General features: G+C 43.7%; 1 protein-coding gene across 3 annotated transcripts in view; it reads right to left on the reverse strand.

Moving 5' to 3' along the window:
* Nucleotides 1-14,941, reverse strand: part of LOC138597198 (leucine-rich repeat and fibronectin type III domain-containing protein 1-like protein) — a 211,170-nt gene that overhangs the window by 5,315 nt on the left and 190,914 nt on the right. For all 3 annotated transcript variants that reach the window (XM_069668765.1, XM_069668766.1, XM_069668764.1), the window contains exons 9-11: nt 11,801-11,984; nt 11,192-11,411; nt 10,838-11,107 (exon numbers count right to left, since the gene is read on the reverse strand). In XM_069668765.1, coding sequence (XP_069524866.1) covers nt 10,983-11,107; nt 11,192-11,411; nt 11,801-11,984 — 529 coding nt within the window. In that variant the 3' untranslated portion in view covers nt 10,838-10,982. The remainder of the gene's footprint in view (nt 1-10,837; nt 11,108-11,191; nt 11,412-11,800; nt 11,985-14,941) is intronic.

A 14,941-nucleotide genomic window follows, 5' to 3' on the forward strand; every position in this document is an offset into this window, starting at 1 on the left:
TCCGTCTCGTATGACGCCTGAGAAGCATGTCTGTTGTAGATTATAATCTTTATTCCCTGTTTCACTCTGTTTATTTCCTGTCATTGTAGAAAGTTGTTGGTCCATCTTGTGAGGTTTAATTGTAGAGGTGGCATAGCCTAAACAGCTAACATGGATGTCTTTAGTTTCCCTTTATTTAGAACCACACTCCAGCGTCATAGCATAAACAGAACAGTGTCTGTGCATCGGTGCACCGATAATTTAGTCCACAATCAACTCTCAAAGGATATCGCTGCCTCCCGTGTCCTCACTAGACACCCCACATCGCTGACTAGAGTTTCTAACCACCAGAGCTTCATCACAACCTACGTATACACAGACACAGGAATATCGTGTAATAATAAGAACATTGCATCATACACTGTTAGATATCTTGCAGGGTATGTCTGAGGTCATGTAGTCATGCTTTCACTGACTGTGCATGTATTGCATCATATTCTGCATGAATGAATGATTTAGTACATATTTCATTGACACCATCAGAGGAGGACTGTACCTGTGAAAGAGGGGCCTGAGGAGAGAGGCCTTTGCTGCTGCAGTGGGACCCTGCAGACGCAAAACGCAGCTAGTCCCACTGAGACGATCTGTGCCACTGAAGCATTTGATCCTGATAGTACAGATTTGTTTGCTGGACTCCAGACAGGATTTTGTTTGGTAGAACTGTTATTTACCACCTGGCTCTGCTGGCCTTCATTTGGTTGCACTGATTGGTTGTTGTCTGTCCAATGCGTCCATACGCATAATGGTCCGTGCCTGTTGATAATCTCCTCAGCAAATGAAAAATTCCAGACTCCTTCACATTAATGAAGAAGTCTAACGAGCTTCCTGCAGTCTGCTCGTGACTGTCCCTTTCACACAGCCTCCATTAAAGAGAGCAGAGCAGCCTGAGAGGCGGAACCATAGACTGTATAAAAAGATGGCCGACATGACAGCTCCCTAATAGTGAAGCCAAACCCTCTCTATCGCCCCCTGCTGACTGGCTGCAGTATAGCTCATAAAGCCCGCCTCCTCCATGTTAACAGATGGGACATGAGTCAAACTATAAAATCAAAATATAGATCAAACACATTTTTCTCCAACATGGTTTCTGTCATTATAGTTAGTTCTTATCATGCTGATTTATGTCCAAGTGAATTTTCTCACAAGTTTACTTTTAATTAGTTATTTGATGCTGTAAAAAGGGGGCGTGGCCTCATGATTGACAGCTCTGTTGACATATGGGGCTCCTACGTAACTAACACTAACACTACAGTCATTGAACTTTCCTTAGATAGATAGATAGATAGATAGATAGATAGATATTCTCGCTCTGTCCTTTCACAGTAAGCTGTAAATCTGGCCTTCAGCTTTCTATTTGCAGACTTCTCCTCGTCCTCTTCGTGTCCAATCTCCTCCCGATCCCTCTCTCCGTCCCTCCTCCACCTCCCCCTTATCCCTGAATTTTCATTATCTCTCCATCTCTCTTTATCCCTCCATCTTTTCTTGTCAATAACTGTGTCTTGGGGCTCAGTGACTCATCTGTACTTCTCTCTGTTTGGTTTTCTGTTTTCGCTCCTTTCTCTGTCTCTCTAACTAAATATAAGTCCATAATCCTCTCTTCTGTCTGTCACTCTTTGTCTTTCTGTGCTGTCTCTCTCCTTCACCAGCTATAAACCCACAATCTGTCCGTCCGTTCCTCTTCTACTGTCTTTCTTCTTCCTGTCCTCGTACACTCACATCTTTTTAAGGGAGATTAAAATGACTTTGTTTTATTTTAGTCAAAGGTTTAAGAAGCCACCGGCGATGTTTGCTGCTTATTATATTCAAAGGCCTCCTTTAAAAATAGACGTGAGGAAACAGCAGAGCTGAGTTCACTGCATTCACAGGATTTATTTAGAATACACAGGAAAGAGAGAAACTAAACTGTCTCTAACCGTAAAGAAAAGTTAATTCCTTTGATCTTAAAGTGTGCTATTTACGCTCTTTTGAACGGCAGGTTTGAGGCTCATTTTGGGGCTTTTATATGAGCCATGGCGGTGCAAACAGTTCGGCTCCAGCTGTCAAAAGGCTAACTGCAGTAGCGACATTTACTGATCGAAGTTCTGTTATAAATGAAGCATAATTTCTTGATATCTGTCTGATCTTGTGACACAGTTTCTTGTTGTTGAGATGGCAAAACACACTTTCCACATCACAAAGGTAAAATAAGCGTTGGAAAATAAGACCCTAAAGGCATCGTGTATCAAGTTACCCTACAACAATCATACAGTTATGTATGCGGCTTACCTGTGGCAGAGACAGAGAGGGGCTTTAATTAATGTTATATCTTAATTCCACTGTGCTTCATTCTCCACCACGTTTAGTGTTTGTTCACAGAACTACTTTTCTCACCTTGCTTCTCCTGAGTTATTTCTTTCACACCTGCACCTCTGTCTGTCTGCCCCGCCTCTTTCTGTGTCTCTCTTTCTGTATGTGTCTGATCTGTTGACATTCATCATGAGCTGCACGATTTACAAAGTCGCCCAAATTACACAACTTGTGTTTACCGTTTTCACAGCAGCAGGTGAGCCACGTGTGAAGGAGGCTTGTCGGTAAAGATGCTGTGTGTTAAACACGCCGGCTGTTTTTTCGGTAAATTCAGACCATGTCTACACGTACACGGGTATTATTGAAAACTAAGTTTTTGCCTCCTACGTTTCCAAAACAAATCCCGTCCTCACAAGCACGGTTATAAAAAATCCCTGTCCAAACAAAAACGCTGTCATGAGAATGCCACACCAACATGCGGCGATATAACCTGGTCATGTAAAGAAGAAGAAGAAGAATCAATCGTGGCCAATTAAAAGTCCGGAAAATTCTGCAGTAAACGAGTAACTGTACATATATGTGTAAACATGTAAAAAGTCCTGTTAAGCATCACTGTTTTTGTCACCTCCGTCATTTTGCAAGGAATGCCGTCTCATTAGTGACGCGTCACCATGGAGATAACGACGCACAGTCTGACGTCACGAGCCCAAAACTCTGTTTACCCCGTCTACACGTCTCTGCCGAAACAAAGTCTTCACCCTGGCCGGAGTTTTACAAAACATCCGTTTTCAGTGACCTAAAACGGCGTTTTTGTGGACGAAAGGCCAAAATTAAGAGAAAAAGCTACGTTTTAAAAAAATACCCGTGTACGTGTGGACATGGCCTAAGTGTGTGTTTTAGTTAGCAGAAGTGGCTACGGCGGCGCCAACCGCCGATCTCTACTGTGCAGATTCTGGCTCCATTTGACGTCACCATCGCAACACAGCAGCGCCCGTCACAGGGGCTATTTTGGCATCAATTCCGTACAATGAGAGCAGATGGAGACGCGTCATCCATCTATATATACAGTCATTGGTCGAAACGATCAAAGTCAACGTGGTGAAGAATGACATCGCCACTACACAGCGGCAGTTAAAATCTTTTAAAACAGCGTCTTAACAAGGTCCATCTTTAACATGTGCATTTAGAGGAGGGATATACTAGAAGTCATCTGTGTGTGTGTGTGTGTGTGTGTGCGTGTGTGTTTCTCTACAGGTAGGAGGGGCAGAGTGCGAGGGGAGGATGTTCAGTGATTAAGGGTGGATAATAAAATCAGAAACATGATAGAATTTGTTGCTAAATACACCTGAACTCAGTGTGTGGACATGCTGGAGATATTTGATTCACAGCTGTGTGGATGCATGAATGTGGATGACCGTGTTCTTCTACTTTCCCTGGATACATGAGGGTAAAAATAAAAGCCTGTGCCTCTCTATGTTGTGACCACCAGGTGTCACTGTGCCTCTGTGCAGCGCCTCTGCCTGCCGGCCTCAGTGGACGCTCTGTGGCAGTCGCTAACAGTTTAGTCAGTGTGCCGTCCTGGTGCTCGGTGCCAGGCTCGGAGGATGAAAGCACACAGAACGAGGCCCTGATGCCTCGTGGCTTTACAGAGCGCTGTGATGCTATCTGCCTGCCACCGTCTATCTACCCCCCCTCTCTGCCTTTCTGAGGTAATCGCTGGGGTGGGATGGTGGGAGCCGGCCTGTGTTGAATAAATGTGTGTGTAGCTTGTGTTCATGTGTCTGAAACTTTATGTCTCCAAAAAGATCAACTGTGTTCAAAAATCCAGCTCGCTGGATGACAAACTTTTATTTGTAACAATGCCTCCTCTCAAAGCCTTCATACTCTGAACTCCATTTCCCACAGTGCTTTGGTGCATCTGCCTTTCATTGTGTGTATCATACAGCTGCTGGCCCTGGTGCACGCCAAGGAGGATTTTACCTCCTTTATCTAGTCTTCTTACAATAAGTAAGGCTGTTTTTACATACTGTGGGTCTTGGTATCTGATAGGTACAACAACATTTGGAATTACACCAGTAGATTCTGTAAGCTGTCAGCCAAATGCACTGAACATACGTCCACTAAAAGTTCTTGTTGTTTCCACTGACAGGCTCAGATTGTTCTTCTAAGTGTGTGACAACATGACAGAAAGGATCCCTACAGAGATAGACCTTTTTGCTACAGAGGAAGATGATTGTTTTAACCACAAACTGACGTTACATCGCTCTCTGCAAACAAACCAGACTCCATTGACAAAAACAGGTATTTTACCAGAACACCTGAGTTGCTGGTCTACTGCTCCTTCAGCTAGTTTGTTTGTATGATTGTGTGTTAAACATAAATTCTGTTAGATTGGACATTACCATTTAAATCACTAAGGTCACACAATAACAAAAGCAAACTCATTGATTGAGGCAATGGAAGAACAGTGATTCCTCCTCTGCAACGTAAAATTACTGTTTTTGTCAATGGAGTCTGGTGTGTTTGCAGAGAGCGATGTAACGTCTGTGTGTGGTTAAAACAATCATCTTCCTCTGTAACAAAAAGGTCTATCTCTGAAGGGATCCTTTCTGTAATGTTGTCACCACACCCCAGGATTATGTTGCAGCCATTACAGCCTGTTTTAGAAATTTAGACCCCAAAATGTTTAAAAAAACATTGAATTCGTCTTTAAGTTAAAGTTGTAATAAAATGAAATGCAAGAAACGAAACCGGTGGGCAGGCAACTAGAAGTATTTGTAGATCTGGTGTGCGTGCGTGTGTGTGTGTGTGTGTGTGTGTGTGTGTGTGTGTGTGTGTGTGTGTGTAGTGGGAGAGGGTACTGATGGCATTTAAAGGAGCGATGAGTCAGGCTGACCAACAAACAGCAGCCCAGTTCTTATGGATCGGAGAGAGAGCGGGCGTGTTGAGATTGCCTCTCTATGTGAGTGTGTTGTGTTTGTGTGTGTGTGTGTGTGTGTGTGTTTTATACTGGGGGTGTGTGGTGGATATTAAACCCACAACAAATGGCCCAAGGGCCAGCGGGGGCCGCTGAGATTGCTTCCATAAGAAAAAAAATCAAGTGCTTCTACATGTGTGTGTGTGTGTGTGTGTGTGTGTGTGTGTGTGTGTGTGTGTGTGTGTATGCATGCATGACAAACTGTGTGTTCGTAGATGGGAGGTGTATTATTACAGGAAGAAGAGGAGAGACAGTATGATGAGTAGATAAAAAGAGGATGTTGGGGGATAGTGGGATGTGGATGATGAATGAGAGGAGAAACAAATGACCAAAAGCAGAAAAGGAGGAGAAGGAGAAAGAAGAAGGAGAAGAGCAGGGAGAGTAATGGCAGAGAGAGGAGTTAGATCTTAAGGTTTAATATTAAATGAGGGATCATGGAGGGTTGATAAAAAAAAAGAAAATGGAACAAGTGAAGAGTGAAATAAGAAAAAGAAAAGGAGACACTCTCCTAAATCTAACATATCAGTTTATCAGAATGTGCAAAGACTGGGTATCTCGCAGGGTAACTGTTTACAAAACTACAACTAGATTCCTGGTGAGATTATTTCCCATCATGCTCCTGGTGGAAACGTACAAGAAGATGAACTATGGAGCAGAAACAGAAGCAGGGGTCAAAGAGATCCATGTGTGCAGTATAAAAACAACAACCTGCGTATCTGTTTAAAAAGAGCTGAACTCTGTAGAAAGTGTGTTAAAAAGGTCAAAGCAGAAGGAAACACAAAATATCATTGTTAAACGCTTTTAGAGAAACAACAATATTAAAATCTGATCGTTTAGTTATTTAGGAAATAGCTGCTCAGACCGACGTCCACTGAACGATACAGCACCAATATTTCACTTCACACAGAGATAAGAAGAAACAGCCATAAATCGTGTGAAGCCGAGAAAATCCCCTCCGAGCTTTAGGAGAAACCTCAGGACTGATACGTCTCAATTTGGGAGGGAAACTGGGAGCAGAAACATTACAAGATAAAGAGGAAATTTATGGCGGAGGATAAAAGAAACACAAAATGACCTTGAAGTCAGGAATGAAAGGAAGAGAAGGAAGGCGTCAAAACAAAAGAAAACAAGGCATTAAAAGCAAATGAGTACAGGGAGGGAGGGAGAGACGAAGAGGGGGAGGACAACAGGAAGTAGAAAAGATGCTTGTTTTCAGTCCAGCATCACACCGAACTCCTACATCAGCCGACATGAGTCTCATGTTTTACCTGCACGTTCATCAGAGGTTTCTTTAAGCGCGGGCTCAGCAGAATCGTTTTCTATTGTTTCAACTCTCTTCACATTTCAAACTATGTCTTTGTACAGGACGGAGGACTACAGAGAAACAACCTGTACTCAATCCAGCTCGGTTTGGTTGTCCTGATTTGATGAGAGTAGACCTTCATGTTTCACTTTCCTTCTCTTACATTCATCATTTATCATTTTAGGAACGCGGCCGCAAAAACGGAGGTGATGAAAATGTGAATTGAAAAATAGAGATAAATTATCAAGTGATCAATACAGCCAACATTTATCACATGAAAGCATGACATTTTTGTTACCTTCGCCTTAAAAAAAAAAAATATATATATATATATATAAAAAGGACAAGGCCACTCAGCGAATCGCTAGACTTGATTTGAAATTTTATTTCAAACATTTAAAAAAAGAGACTCTGCAGCTTTTCTGTCTGTAGTAACTCCTGCCTTCGCCACCCTCGGAACGTAGGATGACTTCTCTCTTGATCTGCTGTCGCCATGTCAACATAAAATGTTCAGAGAGGCTGGGACCTCAGAGGATAACTCAGCTTTAAAGCTCATGAAAGATGAACACCTATCTAACCTTAAACAGTCACATAGAAACAAGCTAGCAGCAGCCCGGCACGCAGGCCGCGCCCACAGACGAGCGCTGCAGGAACACAGATCTTTAACATTGTTTGTTTGACACGAATGAGAAAAATGGATTCTGTTGTTCTTTAACTTACACACTACTGTTACAAATACTGTTGTAAAAGACTGAATAAGATGAAGCGAAGTTTTGTAGAAAACCAAACTGACTAACAACCTGTAAAAACACAGTTTGTCAGAGATTAAGCTGAACTAATGAAAACGAATGTCTGTAACAAAAACATATGCTGATGTTACGTTACACAGGAGCCTCCTGTGTTTCCATTCTGAGGAAACGTGAGGATATGATTATTAAAAACAGGGATGAATACCTCTGGCACCGGCAGCTTTCTGCACTTCACAACTCAACCATCAAAGCATGTTCATCATTTCTGCTGGCTGAAGCAATCTGCTTAGAAAACCAACCAATCGAGGCAGCTGGAGACCAACACCTCCTGTGCTCTGCAAGGTAAAATAGCTGCTTTTGTCAATGGAGTCTGGTGGCTTTGAAGAGAGCGATGTAACGACGAAGTGTTTGACAACATTACAGAAAGGATCCCGACAGAGATAGACCTTTTGTTCAAGAGGAAGAGGATTTTTTTAAACCACAAACAGACGTTACATCGCTCTCTTGTAAGACACCAGACTCCATTGACAAAAGCAGTACGTTTACGTTGCAGAGGAGGAGCAACTGTTCTTCAGTTGCATCAATCAATAAGTTTGTTATTGTGTGACCTTGGTGATTTAAATGGTAATGCCAAATCCAACACAATTTTTGTGTAACACAATCATACAAACAAATGAACTAACCGACGGAGGCAGTGGTAGACTAGCAACTAAGGTGTGCTGGTAAAATACCTGTTTTTTTTCAATGGAGTCTGGTGGCTTTGAAGAGAGCGATGTAACGTCTGTGTGTGATTAGAAATAAATCATCTTCCTCTGTAACAAAAAAGGTCTATCTCTGTAGGGATCCTTTCTGTAATGTTGTCACACACTTAGAAGAACAATCTGAGCCTGTCAGTGGAAACAACAAGAACTTTGAGTGGACTGAATCTGATCAGGGATGTAATTATGTTGCTGTCATACAGCCTGCTGTAGGGCTGCAAGCTGAAGAAATCTACTCAAGCTTTAAAAAAACGTTTTGTATCTTTTAGTCATTTAGACCCCAAAATGTGTAAAGAAATAGTTCCCACGTTTCCAAAAGGCCGTGATTCTCCTTTAAGTTGTTGAACACTTTGTACCTGTGGTGCTTTAAGCAGTGACTACATGAAACGCAGTTGTTGGCAATGATTTTTACAGTCTGTATTAACATGAAACAAATCCAACTGGTGACGCTACCAGCTCAATCTGTTTACAGTGTGTGTGTGTGTGTGTGTGTGTGTGTGTGTGTGTTTTAAAGGCTCTTTGAACAGTGTGATTTAATGGTGAGTGCCCTTTCCTTTCAGCCTGAGGTAGCAGCACACTGCGTACCTGCGACACCCAGTGCGTGTGTGTGTGTGTGTGTGTGTGTGCCTCCTCCAGGTGAGTGACTGTTCATTAAAGTGTATTTTTAATGGCTCAGCGTTCAGTCGGTGCTCAGTCATGCAGGTTGAATGAACTTTGTCCGCATGGTTTACTAAAGCAGCTCACAGCTCGTCGTCTCTGTCACTTTCTCTCTCAGCGCCTGTCGGTCACACATTTCAATTTCAAACAGACTTCACATAAAACTCTCTCTCTCTCTCTCTCTCTCTCTCTCTCTCTCTCTCTCTCTCTCTGTGTCTGTCTCTCTGTGTCTGTCTCTCTGTGCCTGTCTCTCTGTGTCTGTCTCTCTCTCTGTGTCTGTGTCTCTCTGTGTCTGTCTCTCTGCGTCTGTCTCTCTCTCTCTCTCTCTGCATGTCTCTCTCTGTGTCCCTCTCTCTGTGTCTGTCTCTCTCTGTGTCTGTCTCTCTCTCTGTGTCTGTCTCTCTCTGTGTCTGTCTCTCTCTCTGTGTCTGTCTCTCTCTGTCTGTCTCTTTCTCTGCCTGTCTCTCTGTGTCTGTCTCTCTCTGTGTCTGTGCCCACGGGCTGCAGCCTCCGGAGGAGGCGGTGTACGGGGGATGCTCCATTCGTAGCCTGCGAGATGTTAAAGCCGAACTGAAATAGGACGGTCTGGTCTGCGGAGCATTTCCTGTTTGTGTCGCCAGCCGTTCCCGCCCTTAACCTTGCATCACCAAACGCGGCTCCTGTCGCCTAGCAACGGGTAGCTAGCGGGCTAACTAGCTAGCATAACTAACATCACGTAACTTAACCTGTCATTTTAAAGATCATTTGTTCCAAAGCCCCTTTCATTTCACATGTGTAACACTAGTTCTTTGACTGAGTTGAAACCAAATACTTTACATTTAATTTGAATTGGCCTGAAATTCATCTCGGGATATGTTGAGCCACGAAGGATGAACCCGGTGGATCCTTCGTGGCCCGGGAAGCGGAGGACGTATTTGTCGGCCGCATCTGAAGGAGCCTTCGAATTGGGACATGCTTCTGTGACGCAATCGGCCTTCAGATACAGCCTTCGAAGGATGCAGCCCCTGGATTGGGACACAGCTGCTATTAAGCTACCACATGACCTTTAGTGGTCACATACATTAGGCACCCAGATAGGCTGACAGGCACTACAAAGGCAGGTGTTAACCTTCGAAACATCCAAATAAACAATAACATAATTCATTCATTGTGCTGGTGGCTCTTATATTTTTCTTTTTCAGAGTTCAGCGTCCTCTGCGCAGAAACGCCCTCGCCATCAGCTGTTTCTTGTCGCTGGAGGAGAAGCAGGTGTAGAGCGGCTGCTGATGCCAGGACACGATTCCTTCGGTAGTTTCTACATTCCTTTGTAAAACTTCTTTCAAAGCAAATATTAAACATACAGAGCAATTTAACACAGACTACGGTCACTACCGAGGGAAGCGGAAGTGCTGCCACACAGCATTGGTAACCTAGCAACAGTAAGCGCCCGTGAGAAGCGCTCTGAAATTGAGATTGTGGGGCGAATTTAAATTTTTATGCCCCTGAACTGTTTAGAACAGTGGTTCTCAACTGGTGGGTCGGAACCCAAAAGTGGGTCGCGGAAGTGTACTTGAAAAAAAACGTTGTGGCAAAAAGTCTATGCTGTGCTTTTATTTTGAAGGGGTTTCCTATGACGTGCGTGCAGAAGTGTAGTTTACTCCACTGATTGGGGAATCCCAGCTACAGTTACATTTACATTCTAGAAACTTGATGAGCTGACAGTTGTTGCCTTTATTTTGCACTTTTTTAGTTTATTTCTGCTAAAAGAAGGCTGCTAACTGAATGAATTGTAGAGGGAATATGTTCTTCTAACGCAATCTGCACAAGTTTGAATTAAATAAACAGCCACACCTGCCATCACAGAGCTCGTCAACAGATCGGTGTGTGTACACATACAGGTGTGCTTTCCATCATTTCAAATATTCTCACCTGAAAAAGATGTGAGTATGATCAGCGTCATCATTTAGTATGATTTGTGGCACGGAGTCAGCGTGCTGGTGCTGCTCACCTACATATAATCTGTAACTATTCATTACGTCTAGTCTTTGTCGCCCCCTCCTCCTGTCTTTGATGGACAGCAGCTACTCACCAATGATAGGAGTGGCTCCTCGGCGTAGAGTGGAGTTTGGCTCCAGGCACCAGCAACAAATAAAAAAAAGGGGGAGGGAGGTGGAGTATTGGTTTGGGTCTCAGAGATTGGTGGGTTGTGGGTTTGATTGACAGTTTCTTGTGTGTTATTGGGAGATGGCGTCATCGTCATGGGTGGGGTTTAAATCCACTACAGTCGTCCCTCGAAGAGAAGCTCCTCCCATCCCCTCTGCTGACGACGACGGCTGGGAGTTTTTATTAGCGCCTCCACCTGCGAGACAACAGGATGGAGTCAGATTAGGAGGAGCAGAAGACAAAATAGGAGTCACATGTTTCCTGCTGTCTGTTCTGTTACCCTGCCCTGCAGAGGAGGAGGACGGAGGCAGAGCGAGGACCGTGGCCCCGCCTCCTCCCCCTCCGTTGGTCTGGGAGCAGACGTTGGCTTGGCGAGCGGCGGCTTTCTGTTTGTAGTGGTTACTGTGCAGCTTGTACTTCATGAGGAGGATGAAGATGAAGACGAGGACGGAGGCCACGATGATCCCCCCGATGATGATGATCATGGTTCCTCCCAGGAACTGCAGACACAGATCAGACACAGCAGACGGTCAGCCTGGTGTGCACACTTGATTTATACGCTGAACTTTGTGTCTGACCTCTGCTTCACAGGTTTTCTTTATATAAAAAATGTCCCCTTTACTGAAAGCATTGACGCTTGTTAAGTACTCAAGTTTTACAGTTAATTCTTGACCTTGATGAAAAACCTTCAAGTCAACCTGAGAAAGAAGTCTTTAAGTGCTGAGAAAAGCTGACCAAGTCCATTTGACGAGGACAGTATCCAACAATGTCAGCTGCTCCATGAAGCCTTCACAATTTGTTCCTTCTTTTCAGTTCAGCAAGTTATTTCTGAGAACCAAGAAACCCTGAGGCCTGTGAAATAAAACTGCTACAGGTGCTACACACTGACCTGGTCTCGTATAGAGTGACAGCGACCGTACTCCGTCTCCGTGCTGAAGGACACGCAGCCCACCAGCTTGGTGCCCGTCAGGGCGGTGATGCCGTCATCGTAGACGGCCAAAACACACAGCTCGTAGTCTCGCGACGACGCCAGGTCGCTCAGCAGGAAGTACTTGTGGTTGGCTGGGATCATCCTGGGAGAGACAAAGAAACTGCATTTTACGTTGTCCTGGTTGGTCGACGGTTTGAAATGATTCTGACACCATCTCACATTTAGAGACATTTAAGTCACAAAGATTTTGCAAAGACTGGGTCTCTTTTTAAAAACTACAACTGTTGAAATAATTTCCCATCATGCTCCTGGTGCAACTTAACAAGAAGAAAAACAAACCACGGAGCAGAAACAAACAGCTACTCTGCTATGTGCAGTGGTTTGTGTTGTCTGCAGTGATTGAGGCCTTAACGTTAGCAGGGTTAGCATTACGAGCTAGCAGGTTCAAACTTTCATGTGCAGAGGAATCAACGTCCAGCTGAAGAATAAAATCCCATAAAAGTTAATCGTATTAAGGCTGGCGGCGGTTTTGAGACACATTGTCACATATTTTGGTGCTTTTTTTTGGGGTGCCAAAGTTCCTTATTGTCATTTGTCAGAGAAACAATTTAATTTGTCTGTAATTTTCTGCCCAAAATTCCTTTAAAGTCTCAAATTAATGACAGTAATTACAGAGAATGACAGAGCTGCATTACTGGGCCAGACAGGAGCAATTTGATTTTCACTGTGACTCTGCTGGAGGAGGCGACGAGCGGGGACGGACAGTAAAAAGGTTTACGGTTTTATTTAGAAGCAGACAAAAAGAAGGAAACGAATCTGTGAGGCTGATATTGAATTCTGTCTGTCACCACAAAATATGTTTTCTTGCACATGCAGTCAGTTTAAGAAGAACTGGGGGAAACTAATTTAACACAACTGTTTGCCTCTTTATTCTTGTGCTGGATTCTTTTCTTTATCCGAGCTATAAGAAAATACCACGATAAGGTTTTCACTGTTACTGTCTGAAGTGAATCTGTGCTGAGAACAAGCGGGGAGCTGTGATCAAATCTGCAGACAAACTCGTGAAGCAGGATTAGTACATGTATAGCTGTACATGTGAACATCGTCCACGTGTGTTTTCTATTACAAACATGCTTCACACACATCGGCCCGAAACACACACATGCACAAACAGGACCCTGTGGACATGCATTAAAGGAGAGATGTCAGAGTGAGGGGGGCGGCACATGGACACCTCGACAGTGCCCAGGAAAGGAACTGGCACCTCTCATACTTTAATCGGCCACGTCCCAACAGACCGAGCAACTGTCGAGCCCTAACTTTCTAAAGAAGTCAACATTGACAACACCAGGCGAGAGGACAGCATCCAGAGATGATGCTAAAGGGACACTAGATCATCATATTTTAAAGCGCAGGGCCACTGATCAAACTGTGGTGGGAATACTTGTGAATTAGAGCAGGTTTGCGTGTCATTAGCCGAACCAAAGAGCCTGAGGTAGGCGATGTGATTATACGTCTCAGTAACGTGGCGATGTTTCCATCACGCTGTTGTTGTGAGGACGAAAACAGCCTTGCCTTTAATTTCCCCGCGCATGCATATTTTTACACTCAGTTCTGTTTCTTCTTATCATGACTCAAAGGAATTGTCTTCACACATTGCTTTTTTCATCAGTTACAGTTCATTTCAAATGAATATCCAGCATCATCTCTATCAGATCCAGTTTGGCTGGTAAATCTTATTAGTCTCAGTCTAACCTTTAAACTGAATGTGCTCCTGCAGAGTGAAGACCTGTTCCTTCTCTTTCAGTCGTAGTCCATCTCTATCTAATCATAGCCTGTCCGTCCTCATGCACACAAGCTTTTGTATTCATACTGCAGCTTTGCTCTAAGTGATGACTTTGGTTCCAGTTGTGATGCAGAGAAACAGAAGCATAGATCAAACACAATGTCCTGGTAAAGGAAAGAGCAGAGGAGTTTTCCTATAATGCAAAAGATTGAAGCTGGAGTAGAAAATTGAAGTGGAGCGAAAATACACAGAAAAGACAGACGGAGAAAAAGAAAAGAGGGAAGGAAGAGCGATGTAGCAATTTCAATTTTCAACCTGAAAATCAAAGGGTACAAGTGAGAGTGAGATTAAAGACAGACGAGGAAGACGGCAGCGAGAAGGGGAAAGAAGAATGTGTGGTAGAGAGAAAACAGACACAGAAGAAGAGCAGAAGTGATGAGAGAGAGCAGACAAGGTGAGACAGACAAGAGAAAGATGGAGAAGGAGGAGAGGGAGTGAGAAAAAGGAAGTGTCACAGTGGAGGACGCAGAGAAATGAGGGGAAGACGGGAACACAGAGAGAAATCACAGAAACAAGAAAGGAGACGTTTATTCAGAGACACGAGGAGAGATGGAAACAGAACGGAGCAGAGAGGAGAGTATAGGAACATCTTCAGGTGTGACAGTGATGGAAATATAAGGACCTTAAGCATTATAGTCCATATTATAGACATTATAGAGCATCCCTGAAACTAAGCAGTGACTTCTTATAACTGCTTTTTTCTGGAAGACAACTTCTCATCAAATATGTATGATGAATACATTTAATTATAAATGGAGCAAAATGTCAGTGAACAGCTCTTCCACCTCCTGAGTTCTGGTGGTTAAGCCACGCCCCGTTCTAACAGACGCATGAAGTTTGGCACCAGGAGATCTCCATAGACAAACATGTAGCACGTAGAATGGGTCTAAAAGAGCTCAGTGACTTTAAAGTTCTGATGTCGAAGATTTCAGTTCTTGTGCTCATGGACACCACCTACTGGCAATAATATGTGATTACAGGAGCACTTCCCAATTTAACCAGACGTCTGCAGCTGGCTCCCTTTGTTATGGCTGTAACTCTTGATTTTCCTGGCTGACGGTCGCTTTCCTTTTCAGACTGTTTGCTTCATCTGAGCGTTGAGTTTGTTTCTTCTTCTTTGGATTTTCACTTCTTGTTGAAGTTGTATCTGTAGTCATCCATCTTTTCTTTGTTTGTTCAGCCATAGTAGATTACTGTTTACTCGCAACACTTGCAGAGAGCGGAAAAGCAGCCGCTTAGCTCCGCCTACCCTC

The sequence above is a fragment of the Semicossyphus pulcher genome, unplaced genomic scaffold (genome assembly GCF_022749685.1).
Source record: "Semicossyphus pulcher isolate SPU_LCO1_2020_fin unplaced genomic scaffold, fSemPul1.0.p SCAF_19, whole genome shotgun sequence".
NCBI classification, from domain to species: Eukaryota; Metazoa; Chordata; class Actinopteri; order Labriformes; family Labridae; genus Semicossyphus; species Semicossyphus pulcher.